Here is a 20,510-nt window from a genome sequence, read left to right on the forward strand (position 1 = left end):
TTAACTTTTTTGAAAGTATAGGCCCTGCTCTGTGGACAGGACCACTGATGATTTAAGTAAATTCCGCCAGAATTACGCCTTTTACTGCCATTAAAGCAGCGTTGTCAAAGCCTCGGCATCGACAACACCAGAGTTTCAGCTTCAGTTGTTATTATAGAACACACACTATCATAAATCGAGAGCAACCCTCGTTATCTCGAAACTGCGGAGCTGAACGCATGCTGATGAAAATGAAAGCTGTTCTTCGTCTAGCTCAGTAGGAAAAAATATTCTATCTCGTTCTATAATTCTAATAGAATAATGGAATACATTTCGAAGTCAACCCAAACTCTTCAGACAATTGTGACCTCAACACTTTCGAGGAGCACTGAACGAGGGAGTGGGATACAAGGAGTATTTATTAATTATTTCTTAATAACCGTACTTGTAACGGTGATTTATTTAATTAATCAAAACCTTCGTCGAATGTAAACCTCGAAACTATTAAGTTAACTCGGAATGTTAGTGTGATTGATGCCAGGCGCGCGTGAGCACAAGCGTGTTAGATGCACAAAAGACAATAATATTGTTTGCTTTAAGTTCTCAATTTCAGTGCATTAGATGCCACGACTGGTGATAGCTGTTAAAGTTCTCAATATTACAGGCCCCTTGAAATTTGAATTTTTTAAGCAAATTTTTAAATCATCACCATTTTATTATTCTGATCTAAAAATCATTGAGAAAATCAGACGGATTCTTTAGCATAAAATGTCTAGATTGTTAAGAAAAACCCATTTATACATAATGTAGTTCCCCCATTTATGAGATGTACTCACTTGGAGGCGTTCCAAGTCCTCGGTATGATGAGTGTGAAGTCATGGAATGAGACTCTATTGTCCATAGCGAAGTTCAGGGCCTCTGAGCCAGCCCTTATGAAGGTCTGTTCAAAACAATTTGTCCCGTTAATAATATACATTGTTTATATGCCCTAATACCTTGTTATTGCATACGCTTTAATAGAATTTATATGTTAAGAAATATTACACCCTAGACATGGTAACGAGTCTCCTGAATAAGTTATTTATAAGTTTTTTTAAGGCTTTCAACGATATTTTTGTGGGATAAAAAGTACGTCCGCATAAGCTATTCAGTTTTGAATTAAAGGAAGAATGAAACTTTAGGAACTCCTTCACGTGATTTGGGCGATAATGGGAGTGCTAGTGGAACCTTTTAGTAACAGGGGCGGATTAATAAAAAAGGTTTTTATTATGAGGTGCTAATACAAATTTCCATTATAATTATAGTATAAGGTGCTAATGCCACTTTAAACTATAATGGGACCATGATGAGAGTATATGAGCATCTTTAATAACAGCATCACGAGGAAAATATATTGCTAGTTGCATATCATTTTATAGAGGGTCAGGCTGATTATTATTACTATTTATTGTATACGATTAGCTTTTATTCACAAAGTGTGTATTTTGTAGGGTGAAATTTGTAAGATAGCTTTAGAAAGGAACACAGAACTGATTATTATTACTATTCATTGTATACGATTAGCTTTTATTCACAACGTGTGTGTATATTGTATGATGAAATTTGTAAGATAGCTATAGAAAGGAACACAGAACTGATTATTATTACTATTTATTGTATATGATTGGCTTTTATTCACAACGTGTGTGTATATTGTATGATGAAATATGTAAGATAGCTATAGAAAGGAACACAGAACTGATTATTATTACTATTTATTGTATATGATTGGCTTTTACTCACAACGTGTGTATATATTGTATGGTGAAATTTGTAAGATAGCTATAGAAAGGAACACAGAACTGATTATTATTACTATTCATTGAATACGATTAGCTTTTATTCACAACGTGTGTGTATATTGTATGATGAAATATGTAAGATAGCTTTAGAAAGGCATACATTAGCTTCGCTTTAGTCGATGTCGGTTTACGGACTGATTTCTTTGGTGCCATGGCAGTGTAGAGAAGTTACGACCATGGAGGCTGTGTTCTTATATGTGTAGATAAGTTACGTGTTATGAGGGCTGTCTTTTTATATGTGATGATAAGTTAAGTGTTATAAAGGCTGTGTTCTTCTATGTGATGAAGAGATAATGATCAATTTGTGATAGTTAGTCGAAATTATATTTATAAATGTCAGACCATAAGGCTTGAGTATGTCATATAAATACATTTTTTTATGTTTATTTATTCTCAAATTTCAAGGATTCAATTTATTTACGCAAACACCACGATAGAATTTGGCACAATAAGAATAAACAGTCAAATTGTTCTCAGTAATCTCCATAAGTTCTTCATCATCTTGAATATTAAATTACATTGTGGCGATAGAAGACCTTCATGCATAACCAAGTTCCCTGGCGAGGTGAAGGATCAGACATTGGGGCTGGGTGCCAACATAGCAGCCTAAACATCGGAAGCTTAAAGTACTTATCTCTCCTGAATTATTCCCAGCATTTATCATTACGAATATGTATTTATTTTCTACTCACCTTGACATCAGAAATGAACTGCTGGCCATCTAAAGGTTCCTCTGCATCAGGAGCCACGGCCACCCTCAGCCCGCTGTACCTGCCTTCCTGAATCTGTACACGAGCCGCTGCCAGCGTCGTCCCCAGCAGCAGCACTAAACTCACCGCTCGTCCTTTGTTCATCTTGTGAATCAAACTGCAACAGAAATTATTTGTTAATACAGGCAGATAAACTTTAAGAAAGCAGCATTACACAAGCTATTGGTGATAAGTTCTTTTTGTGAAGGAAATGTAAGGCAGCCGGGAAACTTAATTTTTTTGTGAAGGAGAAGTAAGGCAGTCGGATAACTTTTTTGTAACGTTCATGTCGCATGAACTGAGATTGCCACCTCGAAGGGAGCAATGAAAATGTGCAATATTGGAAGCAGCGATGATTCTATGGACTCTGTGAGACCAGCCATAAGTTATAGTTATGATGCGCTAATATGACTACGTACAAGTTATAGTTAAGATGCGCTAATATGACTAGGTACAAGTTATAGTTGAGGTGCTAGTTAATCTAAAATGGTGCAGAGCACAAGACTGCATGGTAGTCCTTCCGTTACACCTCTTAGGTAGCCTTGGTAGCAACGAGCAGCACCACCAGAAACATTATTATTATTATTGTTATTATTATTATTAATAATATTATTATTATTATTATTACTATCATTATATGGCCATGCAATGTTGTCGTTATCATCGCTTCAAAGTCAATTGTTGTCTTATTGTAATGACTCGGTCTCTGACACACAACTGATGTCCTAAGTCAGTTTCTTGAAAATTTAAATGAAAATTATGGAGAATGTGTTCCGGTCTCATATTTATAATGCGAAATTTACAATTATTTAATTTTTGGCATCTGACAATTTTAAATTTAGTTGACAGAATAAAAAAAATAAATTCTATGCATTAGGGCAACGACAATTTTACTTAATACTTTTCTTTTACTCACCTTTGTTACTTTTTCGGAAAATATATCATTATTTTAGAAACTTGAGTCCATTTAAGGACATTATTTGTCACACACTTCGTCGCTGATTATAAACTGCCCATTAGTGGTTGCTTAAAGGGAGCTATTTCTTTGGATCACAAGAAAATTTACTGCAGTTGCACTGAGAGCGAACAGGAAGTAAATTTGTTGACGAAGAATTTGTTATCTAGCGCCCCACATCAGCAGGAGTCCTGGTGAAAGCATGAGGTTCCCTGCAACAATAAACATTGTCTCGAGACAATGGCTTCTTTCACCACATGAAGCTTATCTTCAGATAAGGCTTTTTATCACCTCTCTTAATGGTGATCAAAGTGGCAACGGCATCTTCATTGTTAAGATAACATGATGCACCAAGACGGACATTGCATTTAGTTTTGTTTTCAAGAGCTTTTTAACAGAATAAATAGCAACGTACACGTGTACGAAATAATTTAGTTTGTGTGCAATGCATGTAGCGAGGCAAGCAACAACTGCAGTGTCCAGCAGGTGATGCATGTAGCGAGGCAAGCAACAACTGGTGTTTGCCCGTCAACGCGACGCGTGCAAAAATTCGTCTCCAGTTGTTACGAGACCGCAGTTTAATTTTTTTATTCTATAGCAGCGAGTTATATTTCAAAATTGTTGACAATAAGATTAAAGGGCGCTGCCGTTTACGTATCTCATGAAAAGTAAAGTAAAGGTAATAGGACCAAGAAGTTAAGAACACACCATACGGAATGTACCGTTCAGCAGGGATCCATAATTACTTTCTTGCAGTGTACATTCAGAAGCAAGGACAATAACCACGTCCCATATACTCTTTCCACGACAGTGAAATTATTAGCATAACGTTTTAACTCTTTTTTCGTCTAAAAAAATACCGCCTAGCCGAATTGAAATCTTTATTGCAATAAACTAAGAATTTTCGGCACATCGTTTGATATGAGTAACTATGAAAACAGTATAAGAAATTACGAATCATTCCGTGATTACCAAGACAGCAACAAACGTAATCTGAGCCAAAAGAATATATCGTAGCTACGATCAGAAGCAAGCCTCGCAGTCCACAGCCTGCACAGCCTGCTCAGCCTGCTCAGCCTGCTCAGCCTGCTCAGCCTGCTCAGCCTGCTCAGCCTGCTCAGCCTGCTCAGCCTGCTCAGCCTGCTCNTTGCACCACATTTGCTATTGTTGCACCACATTTGCTATTGTTGCACCACATTTGCTATTGTTGCACCACATTTGCTATTGTTGCACCACATTTGCTATTGTTGCACCACATTTGCTATTGTTGCACCACATTTGCTATTGTTGCACCACATTTGCTATTGTTGCACCACATTTGCTATTGTTGCACCACATTTGCTATTGTTGCACCACATTTGCTATTGTTGCACCACATTTGCTATTGTTGCACCACATTTGCTATTGTTGCACCACATTTGCTATTGTTGCACCACATTTGCTATTGTTGCACCACATTTGCTATTGTTGCACCACATTTGCTATTGTTGCACCACATTTGCTATTGTTGCACCACATTTGCTATTGTTGCACCACATTTGCTATTGTTGCACCACATTTGCTATTGTTGCACCACATTTGCTATTGTTGCACCACATTTGCTATTGTTGCACCACATTTGCTATTGTTGCACCACATTTGCTATTGTTGCACCACATTTGCTATTGTTGCACCACATTTGCTATTGTTGCACCACATTTGCTATTGTTGCACCACATTTGCTATTGTTGCACCACATTTGCTATTGTTGCACCACATTTGCTATTGTTGCACCACATTTGCTATTGTTGCACCACATTTGCTATTGTTGCACCACATTTGCTATTGTTGCACCACATTTGCTATTGTTGCACCACATTTGCTATTGTTGCACCACATTTGCTATTGTTGCATCACATTTGCTATTGTTGCACCACATTTGCTATTTTTGCACCACATTTGCTATTGTTGCACCACCCTCACCACCAACAATAGCACCTGTTTTGCTATTGTTGCACCACATTTGGTGCTATTGTTGCACCGCCTGTGCTATTGTTGCCGCAATTGCCTAATTGCTACAACTGCATTTGTTTTGCATGTTGATGAACATTCCGGAAAAGAACGTAATATTACAATTTCTTCCGTTTGTTGCGTCTTGTTAGCAATGTCCTAACGCTGTCGACAAGCGAGGCTCACCCCACCCGCGGACCGAGCAGCATTGCCGTGAAGAAGTAGCCTAAACCAAGATTTATTCGACGTATATCAACTAAAATACATTGAACCGGACTGTAAAATACAATAAGTATTCGCGGAATATGGTCATCTCTATATCATATAAAATACTACATTGAACCGGACTGTAATATCTAAAATACTACATTGAACCGGACTGTAATATACAATAAGTATACCGGACTGTAATATAATATGTACAATAAGTATTCGCGGAACATGGTCATCTCAGTCACTTGTTGCATTAGTATGCAAACTATCATGTTTTAGTTGACGACATTTTCGGACGCACGAAGTTTGTAAGTAAATCTTGAGGCTAAAACACTAACAATGAGCGCGCAGGGCCAAAGGAATTTTTTAACTCAAGTCATGTAACTCAAATCATTTGCACGTGTAAGTTGCATTGAAACAGACCAAATTTATGATTAGTTCTGGAATCTACGACCGATTTACAATTTTTGTCAAACAGAACATTGAGGAAGTAACAGTGCGGGGATCAGAAGGAAAATATATAACGAATGGAAAACCTATAAGAAAATTATGAGTCAAGCTGTAGAAGTAACTGTCAACTGATGTGACAAAGCACGCGTCAAGCATCAGATGCAACTGACAACTGATGTGACAAAGCACGCGTCAAGCTGCAGAAGTAACTGACAACTGATGTGACAAAGCACGCGTCAAGCATCAGATGTAACTGACAACTGATGTGACAAAGCACGCTCCAAGCTGCAGAAATAACTGTCAACTTTATTAAAATGCTCATGATTTAATCAGCACTGATTTGGACTCAGATGACATTGTCTTATGTTCCTGAAGCGAATGATTGATAGTGACAAGATGTTTATTACATAAATTTCTATCGGAAGATCTTAGTGAGGCGCTATCGTCGCTATCAGAGGCAGCTTAATTAATGAACTGACACTCGCTTGTGATGGTCACAATAAACATGTGTGACACATAGCGATGACGCGTCAAGGCCAAGTGAAATTGTTCGTAAAGCTATAATGAAGAAGAAGTTTAAGACGGTTAGAATAAAGCCTTTAAGTGATGAAGAAGAAATTTAAGACGGTTAGAATAAAGCCTTTAAGTGATGAAGAAGAAATTTAAGATGGTTAGAATAAAGCCTTTAAGTGATGAAGAAGAAATTTAAGATGGTTAGAATAAAGCCTTTAAGTGATGAAGAAGAAATTTAAGACGGTTAGAATAAAGCCTTTAAGTGATAAAGAAGAAATTTAAGACGGTTAGAATAAAGCCTTTAATGTTGTTTGATTTTTAATTCTCCAAGATTATGAAGTAGAATCTGACGATGACATTAAATGTAAGCAAACACATTCACGGATCGTTAAAAGTTATATAGCGCGATTTCTCTATTGCGGCAACAGACACAACGTAAGAATTTTTTCGATAATTTTTAAATTCGAAATTATAAAGAAACTTGTCTCACGATCAACTCCGAACTGCCCAATCAATGGATAAATATTAAAATAAAACAATTTTCCAAAAAATGTGTCGTGCGGTGCACTGCATGAACGTGTCGAGCAGTGCACATTCAGTAATAAGATGCGTTTAAAAATTATTTTTTAAAGACAACACTTCTAAAGAATTCAGCGTCTGCTATGTTAAATATGTTGAATGAATTTCTAATTTTATCATCAGATATTAAAAAAGTAAGTTTAAATTTTATTTTTATAACTAAAAATAATTAAATTTTTGAAATTGTTTATTCTGTCAATTGATTCATGCATTGTCTCCAACTTAACGCAAGTGTGCCAAATTTCAGATCGTTTGGGCAGGTAGAAGTGTGTTAAATAGCGATTATAAGATATATAGCAGACAAAATTAGTTTTTCAAATTTTCATATAAATTTTTAAATTTTTAAAATTATTTATTCTGTCAATTGATTCATGCATTGTGTCCGGCTCTATGCAAGTGTGCCAAATTTCAGATCATTTGGGCAGGTAGAAGTGTATTAAATATCGATTATAAGATTTGTATCAGACAGACACGACAAGAAGTGAAGTTAAAGAGAAGTGTTGTAAAAATGCTGATACTCATACTTGCTGATACTCATACTTGCTGATACTCATACTTGCTGATACTCATACTTGCTGATACTCATACTTGCTGATACTCATACTTGCTGATACTCATACTTGCTGATACTCATACTTGCTGATACTCTTACTTGCTGATTCAAACACTGCGAGCGTCGAGGCTCGCGGAGCAAACAAGAATTTTCTGATCTTTCCGCGTTTTCTTTACTCGAATTCGATTTAGGAACTAACTTTGAATTTTTACATGCGCAGAAAAGCTAATTAAACTTCGAAGCTAACGTACTAAAATTTTCATGGAAAATGTCAGTTTTTAAGTTACTAGTGATCCAATTAAATATAGTTCTGTTCGCTTAATAAACTGGTATAAGCGTACAATATAACCTATTGTAATTGTGCTACTGAGACTCAAATTCTTTAGCTCCATCACAACATCTCTTCAATATATTAACTTTCAGCTGCAATGCACAAAGCCCTCACCTCGATCCTTCCGAAGCTCTAACGTCGTTCACCGTCAAGGCAAAAGAGATAATGGCCGACGAAGGCTTGGTTTGCTTTATATAACACAATGCAGGAGGAGATAAGAGAACATCACCTACGTCACGATGTGATGATTAAAACTCTCTTCATTCACTTGAAACTCAAAATTAAATTGACGAAATTTCCGATGACTCAATACACGGACCGAGCCCTGTATATCGTGGATGTATCATTAATTTCTCTTAAAGTAATTTGATTTTCATCATTACATTTCTTATGGAAACAAACTATTGAAACTTATTCTTTTGTGCTATGCATCCAATTTGTTGAAGTTAAGTCAATAGGATAACATTTCTTTCACGCTGTCCTATCTCCGGAAATTGAAATAATAAGTGAATATTTATCTGGGTTTATTGAATGACCGTTGGTTGAAGCCATCTACATCCCCCGGTAGTCCAGTGCGAAGACTTGGAGACAGAGTTGAACTGACGAGTTGTTCCATCTGTCATGTTCTAGCGACATCAACAGCTGTCGTGTTGTTCTACCTCGTGTTCCATCTGTCATGTTCTAGTGACATCAACAGCTGTCGTGTTGTTCCACCTCGTGTTCCATCTGTCATGTTCTAGCGACATCAACAGCTGTCGTGTTGTTCCACCTCGTGTTCCATCTGTCGTGTTCTAGTGACATCAACACCTGTCGTGTTGTTCTACCTCGTGTTCCATCTGTCATGTTCTAGTGACATCAACACCTGTCGTGTTGTTCCACCTCGTGTTCCATCCTGTCTCTTATACACATCTAGATGTGTATAAGAGACAGGCACTCATACTTGCTGATACTCATACTTGCTGATACTCATACTTGCTGATACTCATACTTGCTTACCTTGGTGCTGCTACAAACACCGTACACGTCGCGGCTCGCGGAGCAAACACGAATTTATCTGATCTTCCCTCGTTTTTATTTACTCGAATTTAATTAAGGAACTAACTTTGAATTTTCAAATACGCAGAAAAGATAATTAAACTTCGAAGATAACGTACTAAAATTTTCATAGAAAATGTTCGTTTTTGAATTTCGAGTGATCCAATTATTTATATTTCTGCATAACATAAAGTGGTATCAACGTAATCTATTGTAATTATGCTACTGAGACTCAAATTTTTTAACCCCATCACAACATCTCTTCAATATATTAACTTTGAGCTGCAATGCACTAAGCCCTCACCTCGATCCTCCTACGAAGCTCTAGCGTCGTTCACCGTCAAGGCAACGGAGATAATGGTCGACGAAGGCTCGGTTTGCTTTATATAACACAATGCAGGGGGAGATAAGAGAACGTCACCTACGTCACGATGTGATGATTAAAACTCTCTTCATTCACTTGAAACTCAAAATTAAATTGACGAAATTTCCGATGACTCAATACACGGACCGAGCCCTGTATATCGTGGATGTATCATTAATTTCTCTTAAAGTAATTTGATTTTCATCATTACATTTCTTATGGAAACAAACTATTGAAACTTATTCTTTTGTGCTATGCATCCAATTTGTTGAAGTTAAGTCAATAGGATAACATTTCTTTCACGCTGTCCTATCTCCGGAAATTGAAATAATAAGTGAATATTTATCTGGGTTTATTGAATGACCGTTGGTTGAAGCCATCTACATCCCCCGGTAGTCCAGTGCGAAGACTTGGAGACAGAGTTGAACTGACGAGTTGTTCCATCTGTCATGTTCTAGCGACATCAACAGCTGTCGTGTTGTTCTACCTCGTGTTCCATCTGTCATGTTCTAGTGACATCAACAGCTGTCGTGTTGTTCCACCTCGTGTTCCATCTGTCATGTTCTAGCGACATCAACAGCTGTCGTGTTGTTCCACCTCGTGTTCCATCTGTCGTGTTCTAGTGACATCAACACCTGTCGTGTTGTTCTACCTCGTGTTCCATCTGTCATGTTCTAGTGACATCAACACCTGTCGTGTTGTTCCACCTCGTGTTCCATCTGTCATGTTCTAGTGACATCAGCACATGTCGTGTTGTTCCGCCTCGTGTTCCATCTGTCATGTTCTTGTGACATCAACACCTGTCGTGTTGTGTCACCTCGTGTTCCATCTGTCATGTTCTAGTGACATCAACACCTGTCATGTTGTGTCACCTCGAGTTCCATCTGTCATGTTCTAGTGACATCAACACCTGTCGTGTTGTGTCACCTCGTGTTCCATCTGTCATGTTCTAGTGACATCAACACCTGTCGCGTTGTTCCACCTCGTGTTCCATCTGTCATGTTCTAGTGACATCAACACCTGTCGTGTTGCTCCACCTCGTGTTCCATCTGTCATGTTCTAGTGACATCAACACCTGTCATGTTGTTCCACCTCGTGTTCCATCTGTTATGTTCTAGTGACATCAACACCTGTCGTGTTGTGTCACCTCATGTTCCATCTGTTATGTTCTAGTGACATCAACACTTGTGTTGATATCGCTGAGTCACTGCCTCGACCGACATAATGATATGAGATCTTTGCAATTTAATTGAGTCCAAATCTCGCTCCCTCTCTGATTCTTTGCACAAATTTGCATTTTCCGATAAATTCCCTACACCGCAGTGACTCGATTTGCACAAAAATATTAATTAATTAATTCACATTAAATATTGTCAGCCAAACATCCTCCTTTCGCGTAGACAACTGATACATGGAATAGATGTGTCGGCCCTGAAGAAATAGGCCCATACATCGAATCATGTTTGAGTGTATTAACTCAATTTCAAACCTGAATGAATTTGAACACTTCTAATGTTTTTACCTTGTGCCCTGTAATGAACAAATTGAGATTGGGACAAAATTTTTCTTGATCGAACAGATGCGAGAAGCGTCCAAGGCTGAAGGAAAAAGCTGTCCAATAGAGAGTTGTATGGTCCGGAATAGATAGTTTTTTGCCTGTTGTTTGCCATGTCTTTTGTTTGTGAATTTAGGCCTTAACTTCTGATTTTTATTATTGACAACCATTTAATTTTCGAACTGAAGATAAAGCTGGACTTCAAAATTTTTTCTATAAAGATATTGTGAATTATTGCTGAATTTTATTTGCTTATAAATTTTTATTGAATTCACAATAAATTGTGTAACGTGTGATAATATCTCGTGACAAAGTTATCATCACCTATACTTTAGCCATCATTTTAGGATCTCCAACAAAGGGCAGGTCGGAGCGACCGATAAATAGTCACTTGATTGCACGTCTTGAATGCTGGAAATAATTTCCCTTAATTTACTCTATTTTACGTGTCGCGTTCAGTACGGCCAATGCGCGTGCTATTTGCACTTTTCGATTGTATAGCCTTGCGGCGCGAAGCTGTTTTGGCGATCGCAACCGTCTGCTCTTTGTTCCTGTTTGTTTCTGTTGCTTTTATTGAACTGCTCCTTAGGCTAATTTGCTTTAATTATCTCGTGTATTTTATGTTCATTTTATCGTAGTCAATAACAGTTCTCCTATTTGAAGTAAGGTCGTTTTTTTTCTCGACAGAGTACAGTACGCTTAACTTTCCCGTTGACAGCTTTCGAATTTAAGACTTGGTCAAACCATCCACGTAAGTTCCTAGAGATTTGTATTTGTTGCCACATTCACATTAAGTTTAGCCGAAAGTTGTGTGATGCTCAAATATTGGTTTATTAAATAACCGTGTAAATTTATAGTTCATCGAATTCCCAAATTTGTATTTTATTTGATCTGAAATGAATTTGTATTTCATTTGATCTGATGTGCGGAATTTTGTCCCGAAGTTTTACAGAAGATAAAGGGAACAAACGAAGAGCGAACACAATTTTCCTTTCCATTGTCCCTGCCTGGCAAGATGAGGTGGCCTTCAGAATTCTAGCCAGGATATTACGCAAAACGTTACTCATTTTCTATCAATAATTGGGGGTGTCGCGATGAAGCCGCCATTTTTCGTTTACACAAACTTTGCGCATTTAACGCATTTAAAAAAACGATACATTTAACGAGGAAGAAAAAGGTTCAAATGATGCAAACATTTATTAAATATTCATAGGAATTTAGAAAGATGGAAGAGCACTTAGAAAATATATAAACTAAGTCAGATATTATAATTCATATAAGTTATGAGTAGGAGTTGCTTACACATCCATAGGTGGCTTCCGTCAGACTATATATACAGCTTCTAGGCCGCTATATACATAGTGATGGCAGCGTGGCTCACACATTCAAACCTAAGCAAGTCTAGTAACTGATTGGCATCAAAGGTTAGTGATTAGTAACACTGATTGCTAACAGTGATAGATAACTAATGAGTAATACTGATTGGCAATACTGATTGGCAATACTGATTGGCAATACTGATTGGCAATACTGATTGGCAATACTGATTGGCAATACTGATTGGCAGTACTAATTGGTACTACTGATTGGCAATACTGATTAATTACTGATAAGTAACTGTTTGGAAATCACAATAAGCGATCATTGCTGATTGGTAACCCTTGTAGACTAAAACTAAGAATGTCGCGGCGGTGTTCCGTGTTCTAAAAGTTACCAGAATAAGAGCACATTAGGCTGACCGGTGTTTAATGGATGCTGCCATGAGTGCATTGTTATTTGTGTTCTAAAGTTAACCTTTAGTCGAAGCGACAGAGAGTTTGCGACGACAGATGTCAACTACCGAAGTGCAACCGCACCAAACCTATAGGCCTAAATCTCAGTCTGAGCCTTTTACTTAGTCTCAGTCCGTGTCCTCTAATTATTATCATACTCAAGTCTCGGCTTAGTCGCACTCTAAGTCTTGGCCTTTATCCAAGTCTAAGTCGAAGACTTGATATAATTTTGCACCTTAGTTGCACCTTAGTTGTTATGATTTGAATTTTGCACATTAGGCTTGATTTGAGTTGGTCCTATACATAAAAATGCGATCAAAATCGCACAAGGCTAGAACAGTTGAGTTGAACCGAGAAAACCGTCTACTGCGATAACGTCTTCACGTCTTCCTCTCAATACGAATCATCGCGTTTTTAAACCGCCTTTCTTTAGAGGGCTGATGTTAGGCAGACAGTCAGGCAACACTTACACTCATAAAATTTGTGATTAGAAATAATTTACAATGACCTTCATAATTAAAATGCGGACCTCAAGGATGGAGGCCAATCGAAAAGAAAATGCGTGTGTTTCCCCTTGGATGCGTGGTTGTGATCATCATTTGCACCATTCCTTTGAATAACGTCTTTATAAGACATATCTACTTTATAAGACATATCTATCTACTTTATGGGACATATCTACTTTACGGGACATATCTACTTCTTCCCTATTGTCGCCATCACAATTGATTACCAGGATTTCTTAGCATTAAATCCCGCCAAATTAGAATCATTATTTTATTTATACATATTACTTATTGTTAATAACCATTTAATATACGTACATGCATGGTCGTTCATGTATATCCATGGAAGACTCCTAAAATGTACATGTACATAAGAAAAAGTTTCTGTGTCTATAAAGATATCAATCCTCCACACTTATATAACTATGTACTCACCAGCGAGTAATTTTATTTCATTGTAATAACGCACAATAAACACAATCAAAAGAGGAAAACATCAAGCATAATAATGCGAGCAGTAAAATGAATACATCATAAAATGATTGAAGATAAGCAAGTGTGACTGCAGATAAGAACACAAGATAAGAACGGGACATCCGTCGCATCACTGATAACGCGAGGCTGGTATATATATAGCCTGCAACATGGACGGCCTGCCCCTGCAACATGGACGGCCTGCCCCTGCAACATGGATGGCCTGCCCCTGCAACATGGATGGCCTGCCCCTGCAACATGGACGGCCTGCCCCTGCAACATGGACGGCCTGCCCCTGCAACATGGACGGCCTGCTCCTGCAACATGGACGGCCTGCCCCTGCAACATGGACGGCCTGCCCCTGCAACATGGACGGCCTGCCCCTGCAACATGGACGGCCTGCCCCTGCAACATGGACGGCCTGCCCCTGCAACATGGACGGCCTGCCCCTGCAACATGGACGGCCTGCCCCTGCAACATGGACGGCCTGCCCCTGCAACATGGACNGCTGTCTCTTATACACATCTAGATGTGTATAAGAGACAGCCCTGTATTTATATGAGAAAATGTTCACATCGGAGGAACGTCCCAGCTCGAAATCGTTTCCCGTTCTTATCTCGAAACTATCACAATCGTTGCTCAAAAAGAGCTATAGGAATTCTTATAAATTTTTGTCACAACGACCCCGCCTTACAATCACTACAACGGCGTTGCCGCATTGGCTACATCGGTACAATTAAATCAGTCAGCAAAATATTCAGCGAAATTTCATTCGCTAGGAAACGATGTGGACACATCCAGGCCTACAATATGTGGAGGTTCTCGCAGGATTTGGCTTTTCTGTCGCGGTTGAGCAGCTTCCCGACCAATCCTGTCATGCGGACGGCTTTCCCGCCAGACATTCGCCCGCTGAGCTTACGCACCAACCTCGCCGCTATGGCTGACCGACTGTGGCTGCGGTGGCTGAGCTGGCTGCAACTCTTCAGTCGTATCTGCATGATAAGTATTTTGGGAATAAAATATAATAATACAAAATTGTTATTATATTGTATTATTCTTTTTAGTTTATGTATCATCGAGTTATTACATCGTATAAGGAAAAGTATTATTGAGTGTGCGGAACATCAATTTACGAAGTAAATTTCAAATTTATTAATACTGGGCCCGTTCATTTTTTTTCTATAACACCAAAATTCTGCTTTAAAATAGTTTAATTTCGATACCAAGTTTCAAGCAGTGGCAGCTAGCCGATATAAAGGCCTGACTCTAATTGTGTGTTAAGGGTCACCGCGCCCTGAATTCAAATCCGGTCGCAGCCGAAATGGCGGACCGCTTGCAAGCCAAGAAATGAAAAGTGTGCGGAGATCTCAGCAAAAAAGGCCAGACTTTCAAAAAGTCCGATGGCTTTTGAGGCAAAATCAACCAAAGCATTGACGATAAATCGGCCGCTAAGTGTACTTAGCGCACTACGTGTTTTGATAATATACTGCCCCAGACTTGTAAACGTGCGCTACCTGAAATTAAGAGGAAAATAGCTAGACCTCTACACATATACGACACCCAACAACGACAGGAAATTTATAAGCTGACATACTACTCCATTGATCAGCACACTATAACTTAAATGAAATACAGTTTTCTATGTTGCTATGTTGTTATAACGCGAGGTTTTAGGGTCCAAACTGTCTTAAACTGTCCCGCACTGTCTTAAACTGTCCTAAACTGTATTAAATTGTCTTAAAATGTCACATGCAAGCACATGTGATAGGTGTGCACCTGCATGCATGACACTGCACCAGATGCACGCACCTGCACTAGGTGTGCACTTGCACCTGCACCAGATGCACGCACCTGCACCAGATGCACGCACCTGTGCCAGGATGCCCACGAGGAGCTCGTCGACGTTGTGGTCGAGGCCGGCGCTCACTTCGATGAATTTGCAGGCGAGCTAGGTGTGCACCTGCACCTGCACGCATGACACTGCACCAGATGCACGCACCTGCACTAGGTGTGCACCTGCATGCATGACACTGCACCAGATGGACGCACCTGTGATAGGTGTGCACCTGCACCTGCATGCATGACACTGCACCAGATGCACGCACCTGTGCCAGGATGCCCACGAGGAGCTCGTCGACGTTGTGGTCGAGGCCGGCGCTCACTTCGATGAATTTGCAGGCGTAGGTGCGAGCCAGCGTGCGGCCCTCTGCGGTGTGACATGTCCTGTTATTCTTTTGCATAATTTCTTATATTCACGTTAATAATGTTGATTAATGAGACATATTATCACGGATGCTTTGCAACAAAATTCATGAAATCTGTTATTCCAGACACGAAATGTACGCCTAATTTTAAGGTCATTGCATCAATTGTTTGCTGATGAAAAGAAATTGCGAAAAAGTTAAAGGTTTTTTATTTAAGCCTAAAAATTAACTATAAAACGAAGAAAATTAACCGCATTTTACATTCTTTGTTCGGGGTTAGGTATTCAGTCCTTGAGAAATGATACGCATCGTTATTCATGTGAATGCGGAGCAAGGACAATAAAAAGATGGCTTTTTCTCCCGTGCATGAATTGACCATCCCGTAGGCACGTCAAAATTCCGAAGTTTTGAATTCATGAACTATATTAGACGTTGCGGAGACTATACAATAATAAAATTGTACTAAGTGCTAAAATTTATGAAAAATATTTAAGGCGTCGAGTACACCATACGGTCAATCAATTATCGGAAGTAATAAGTGCATAATATTATATATAAATCGTTGACACCACATAATTTAACAATTAAATTATAAACTGGTGCTATGGGTCTAATTAAGGCAAAAGAATGCCCTCATGTGTTCATAATAAAAACCGTGAATAAAGATTACATTAGGGAAAAAAGTAATTAGCCCAAGTCACCTATGTTATAGGAATCAACTGCACTAATAATGTAGATGATTCGCTGAGTGCGACTCCCTGTCACATGACTCGAACGATCAAAGGATTACTCCAGTAACTTGCAGTTTGTAAATTTAAAAATTCCAATTTAGTAGGTCAGGGAGATTTAGGATTGAAAAAGCTTGTTTTAAACTAAACTACCTCCCACTCAATTCCTTCCTATCATCTCAGGATGAGAGATATCTAAATGTTAGGAGTAAACTCCGTGGAGTTTGATTGGCACTTCAACAGTTCCTATAAATATTCAGTGGGAGTGTTCATACATATATTACATAGTTTATAATCTGCAGAATATTGAAAGAGAACCAGTGCAATATTATTTTTAATTTCCACTTGTTCCTTGTTTTACAAGCTGATTGAGCCAGCCAACAGTTGATAACTGTAGCTAACGAGTTACCTTGAATTACCAAGCTATTGACCAGGTAGTTACCTCGAATTACCAGGCCTATTGACCTTGTATTTACCTTGAGCTACCAGGCCTATTGACCAGGTCTTTACATTTAATTACCATGCCTATTGACCAGGTCTTTACATTTAATTACCATGCCTATTAACAGTTATCGCTTGAAATTAGCAACCACTTACCAGTTCTAAACTGCCGTAAGTATGGCTTCTACCAGTTACCTTCATCCCACTACCAAACTACCTGCAGTGGTCACGGCTCTGGTGCGCTCGAGGTCTGTTTTGTTGGCTACGAGGATGACAGCTCTGCAGCTCGTCTGCCCGCTGGTCCATAGCTGCTCAAGTAGACGCAAAGAAATTAAAACAAATATACTCTTAGAACCTCATTATATCAGACCGATAGTTCTGAAAATGTAAAAGAAACGCCTCGAAAAAGCTTATTGCTTCGAATAGAAAAAATATGATAAATTACCTCGTCATCAGTAATTCAAAACAAAGGAAAAATTAAAGGTTTCTAATTTTACTTGACAGAAAAGAACTCGACGTGACAAGAGAAAGCGCTGTGGATGAGTACGGGTATGTCAATTGCTTAATACTGGTAGCCGCGACGAACGATCAACCCATACCCGACTAGCAGTCGGACGTACCGGAGTTTATCAAACAAGTATAGACACCAAATATATGTATGTATATATAATGTGGACTTTTTACTATATTGAGACAAAATAAACTTTTGAGTTAATAATTTTTGAGTTTCTCGTTAAAATATTTACTACATTAATGAGGCAATCCACTGGCAGCTACATGTCAGCTGAATAAAAACTGGGGAAATTCTAAGTTATATTTAATATTTTTCACACACTTAATCTGGGGACAAACATTTTGTCCTAAAAGCAAAGGCACGTTTTTCGTCGATCCGTAAAGGAAGTTTAGCCAAATAACGAAATTGCACAGAAAGTTAAAATTCTGAATTTTCCTCATTCATTTCTGCTCCAATTTCGATTTTCATAACATTAAAATACTGGAATTCAATTATGTTCTTGTGTTAAACTTTTATGCAAGTTAGATTGATTACCAGCGAATGAACTTTATCGACGATTGATATCTTCATTTTATTAACGATATAATATGACCTTTCGATAGTTAAACTTTCATTATCAAGTTATAGAAATATTTTAATAATAAAATTTGATCGGCGCTATCACTCGAAAGAAAATAAAATGCAACACCACTCATAAATCAAAATTCTAAAATTTACCGGAAATTAATTTCAAAGTCGTCGCAAATCCGATAGTTGGGAGATTGATAACCAAACCAAGATCTTTAAGAACGAGGGCTTCAGCTATCGAATATTCATTACTCGAATAATTTGTATCTTGGTTATTAATGTTGTTATTACTTGCTATTCGATCTACTAATGCAAATGAAAAATACCGTTGGACTACATTATCTGGTCAACAAATAACAAATTAACAAATTTGATCAATTGTATGTATATGCTAATGCATACACATAATAACAGGTTCGTCTAGCATTGATCGGGAAAATTTATTTTATAAATTGGAGAATCTAATTTTTCCAAATCCCGTAATCTTGCAAGCAGTTAATTATTTTTAACTGAAGCATCGTAATCAATGAAACACTCGGATCAGCCACTCCGAGCCCGGACAAATTTGCAAGAAACTCCAATTTAGGTCCCCTATATGAAATGAAAAGAAGACTTATTATTGTTGAATAAAATTTACATTAAGATCGAATGGATAAATATAAGGACCTAACATGTTGGTGCGAGATGAGAATAAGTTATAAGCAGAGGTGGGCAGTAGTACGCTACATGCAGCGTCCGCTACATTTTCAGTAGCGGTAGCGGTAGCGGCGCTACATGTAAGCAATTGTAGTGGTAGCGCCCGCTACATTTAGAGCATGTAGCGGTAGCGGCCGCTACATTTCAAAATAGCGCTGCCCAGCTCTGGTTATGAGAGTGTTGGTGAAGGCGTGGGCGCACCTTGCCGAGCAGCGACGCGGCGACACTGAAGCTCGACCTGTCGGCGACGCTGTAGACGATCACCCAGGCGTCCACGCCGCTGTCCTGGTCAACACGGCGCCTTTAGTGACGCTGTCTTGTTGACGTTTAATTAGCAAGAAATGTGCACAAGGAATAAGGTGGACATGTTAGGAAGTGGCATCCAATCAAACGATGAAACTACAATTTAGATTTTAATAAATAAACCTATGAACGGAATGGATTAAAAGTTGATAGCTAAAATAAAATAAAAAAGTAACAACACTTTTATAGAGTTTAAAGTGACGCCAAAATTGAATTGGATGCACGACGACAGAGAGCGCATCGGAACGAGTAACGGCCTACCGAGCAACGAGTGAAATATTGTTGCGCCTACACAAAAAAATTTGCTTTATCCTAAAAAAAGGCAGACTTGAGTGTACCTGGAGCACGGTACGTGAGGCACGATACCGGGATCACTTTACCTGGGACACAGAACCAGGCTCACGGTACCTCGTTTACAGTACCGGTAAAGTTGGGTAGTTGCTGCTGTTGTTGCGCTAGCAGAGCGCGTCAGTCAGGCTGGTCTAGACGGGGCCGGATCCAACAAGCCCTTGAACGGGCCCTTGACTTATTAGATCTATGATGTGGAGGGTTGTTGAATTGCTGATGCAGTCGAAAAGGTGAGGCATATCGTCCGACAGGAGATGGCAGTGTGGGCAAATGTTGTTGATGTTGTTATCGATACGGTTTTTGTACCTGTTGAGTAGATGGAGTAGCCAGAGTAGCCGGACCTAAGTTGGGTAAGTGTTCGCTTTGTTTTGGGTGGTAAAGTGACTTCGGACGGGTCGATTTTTGGCGTGGGTGGTAGCCAGCCGTTGAGAAGTACCGAGGAGTGGTAAATCTCAACAGCGGTTCGGGCGGCGTTTGTATGTAGTGTGTTGCAGTTAGTTTTGATGAATTGGCTGTTGAAGGCGGCTGGCATGACGGGTTGAATGGTGTCGTGGTAGCGGGAGTGCAGTTTCTTTCCTTGTACGAGGTGGTTGGTTGAGGGTTGTGATGCGGTGGTAAAAGTTGTTGATGTCATAACTTTTTGCGAGGAATTATGCGGCCAGAAGATCGGTGTGGTGTTGTACTGTCAGCATTTGGCATTATGAGTGGAGGTGTGATTTAGAGGTGATATTGTGGCATCCTGTGATTGCGCGTTGAGCGGCATTTTGTACTGGTTGGGGGCGGTTGAGATTCGACTTGGATGTGACTGATGTCCAGTCTGGGCAGGCATAATCGATGATCGGGCGGCAGAT

At 39.0% G+C, this 20,510-nt stretch overlaps 1 protein-coding gene and 1 long non-coding RNA gene across 3 annotated transcripts; both read right to left on the reverse strand.

Annotated features, from left to right (window-relative positions):
• Window positions 1–819: 819 nt before the first annotated feature.
• On the reverse strand, window positions 820–9,535 carry LOC108670763. 2 transcript variants are annotated; one of them, XR_001930754.2, is made up of 3 exons: window positions 9,492–9,535; window positions 2,513–2,687; window positions 820–919 (listed from the first exon to the last, which is right to left on the reverse strand). It is a non-coding gene; the product is annotated as an uncharacterized LOC108670763 (long non-coding RNA). The 2 variants fall into 2 exon arrangements; XR_001930755.2 differs by lacking the exon at window positions 9,492–9,535 and adding an exon at window positions 3,486–3,731.
• A 5,126-nt stretch (window positions 9,536–14,661) lies between these two features.
• On the reverse strand, window positions 14,662–20,293 carry LOC108670762 (GTP-binding protein REM 1-like). The gene is made up of 6 exons (XM_018158255.1): window positions 20,045–20,293; window positions 19,210–19,293; window positions 17,449–17,539; window positions 15,964–16,064; window positions 15,729–15,806; window positions 14,662–14,850 (listed from the first exon to the last, which is right to left on the reverse strand). The coding sequence occupies exons 1-6, from the start codon at window positions 20,291–20,293 to the stop codon at window positions 14,662–14,664; spliced, it is 792 nt and encodes a 263-aa protein (XP_018013744.1).
• Window positions 20,294–20,510: the final 217 nt, after the last annotated feature.

The sequence above is a fragment of the Hyalella azteca genome, unplaced genomic scaffold, assembly GCF_000764305.2.
Source record: "Hyalella azteca isolate HAZT.00-mixed unplaced genomic scaffold, Hazt_2.0.2 contig4623, whole genome shotgun sequence".
In the NCBI taxonomy this organism is placed as follows: domain Eukaryota; kingdom Metazoa; phylum Arthropoda; class Malacostraca; order Amphipoda; family Hyalellidae; genus Hyalella; species Hyalella azteca.

Coding starts and splice junctions, on each gene's coding strand:
- LOC108670762 (XM_018158255.1), bottom strand. CDS start 20,293: ATGACATCAACAACTTTTACCACCGCATCACAACCCTCAACCAACCAC. Junction 19,294..20,044: donor CAAAAATCGACCCGTCCGAA/GTCACTTTACCA, acceptor CGTGTTGACCAG/GACAGCGGCGTGGACGCCTG. Junction 17,540..19,209: donor CCGCGTCGCTGCTCGGCAAG/GTGCGCCCACGC, acceptor CTACTTGAGCAG/CTATGGACCAGCGGGCAGAC.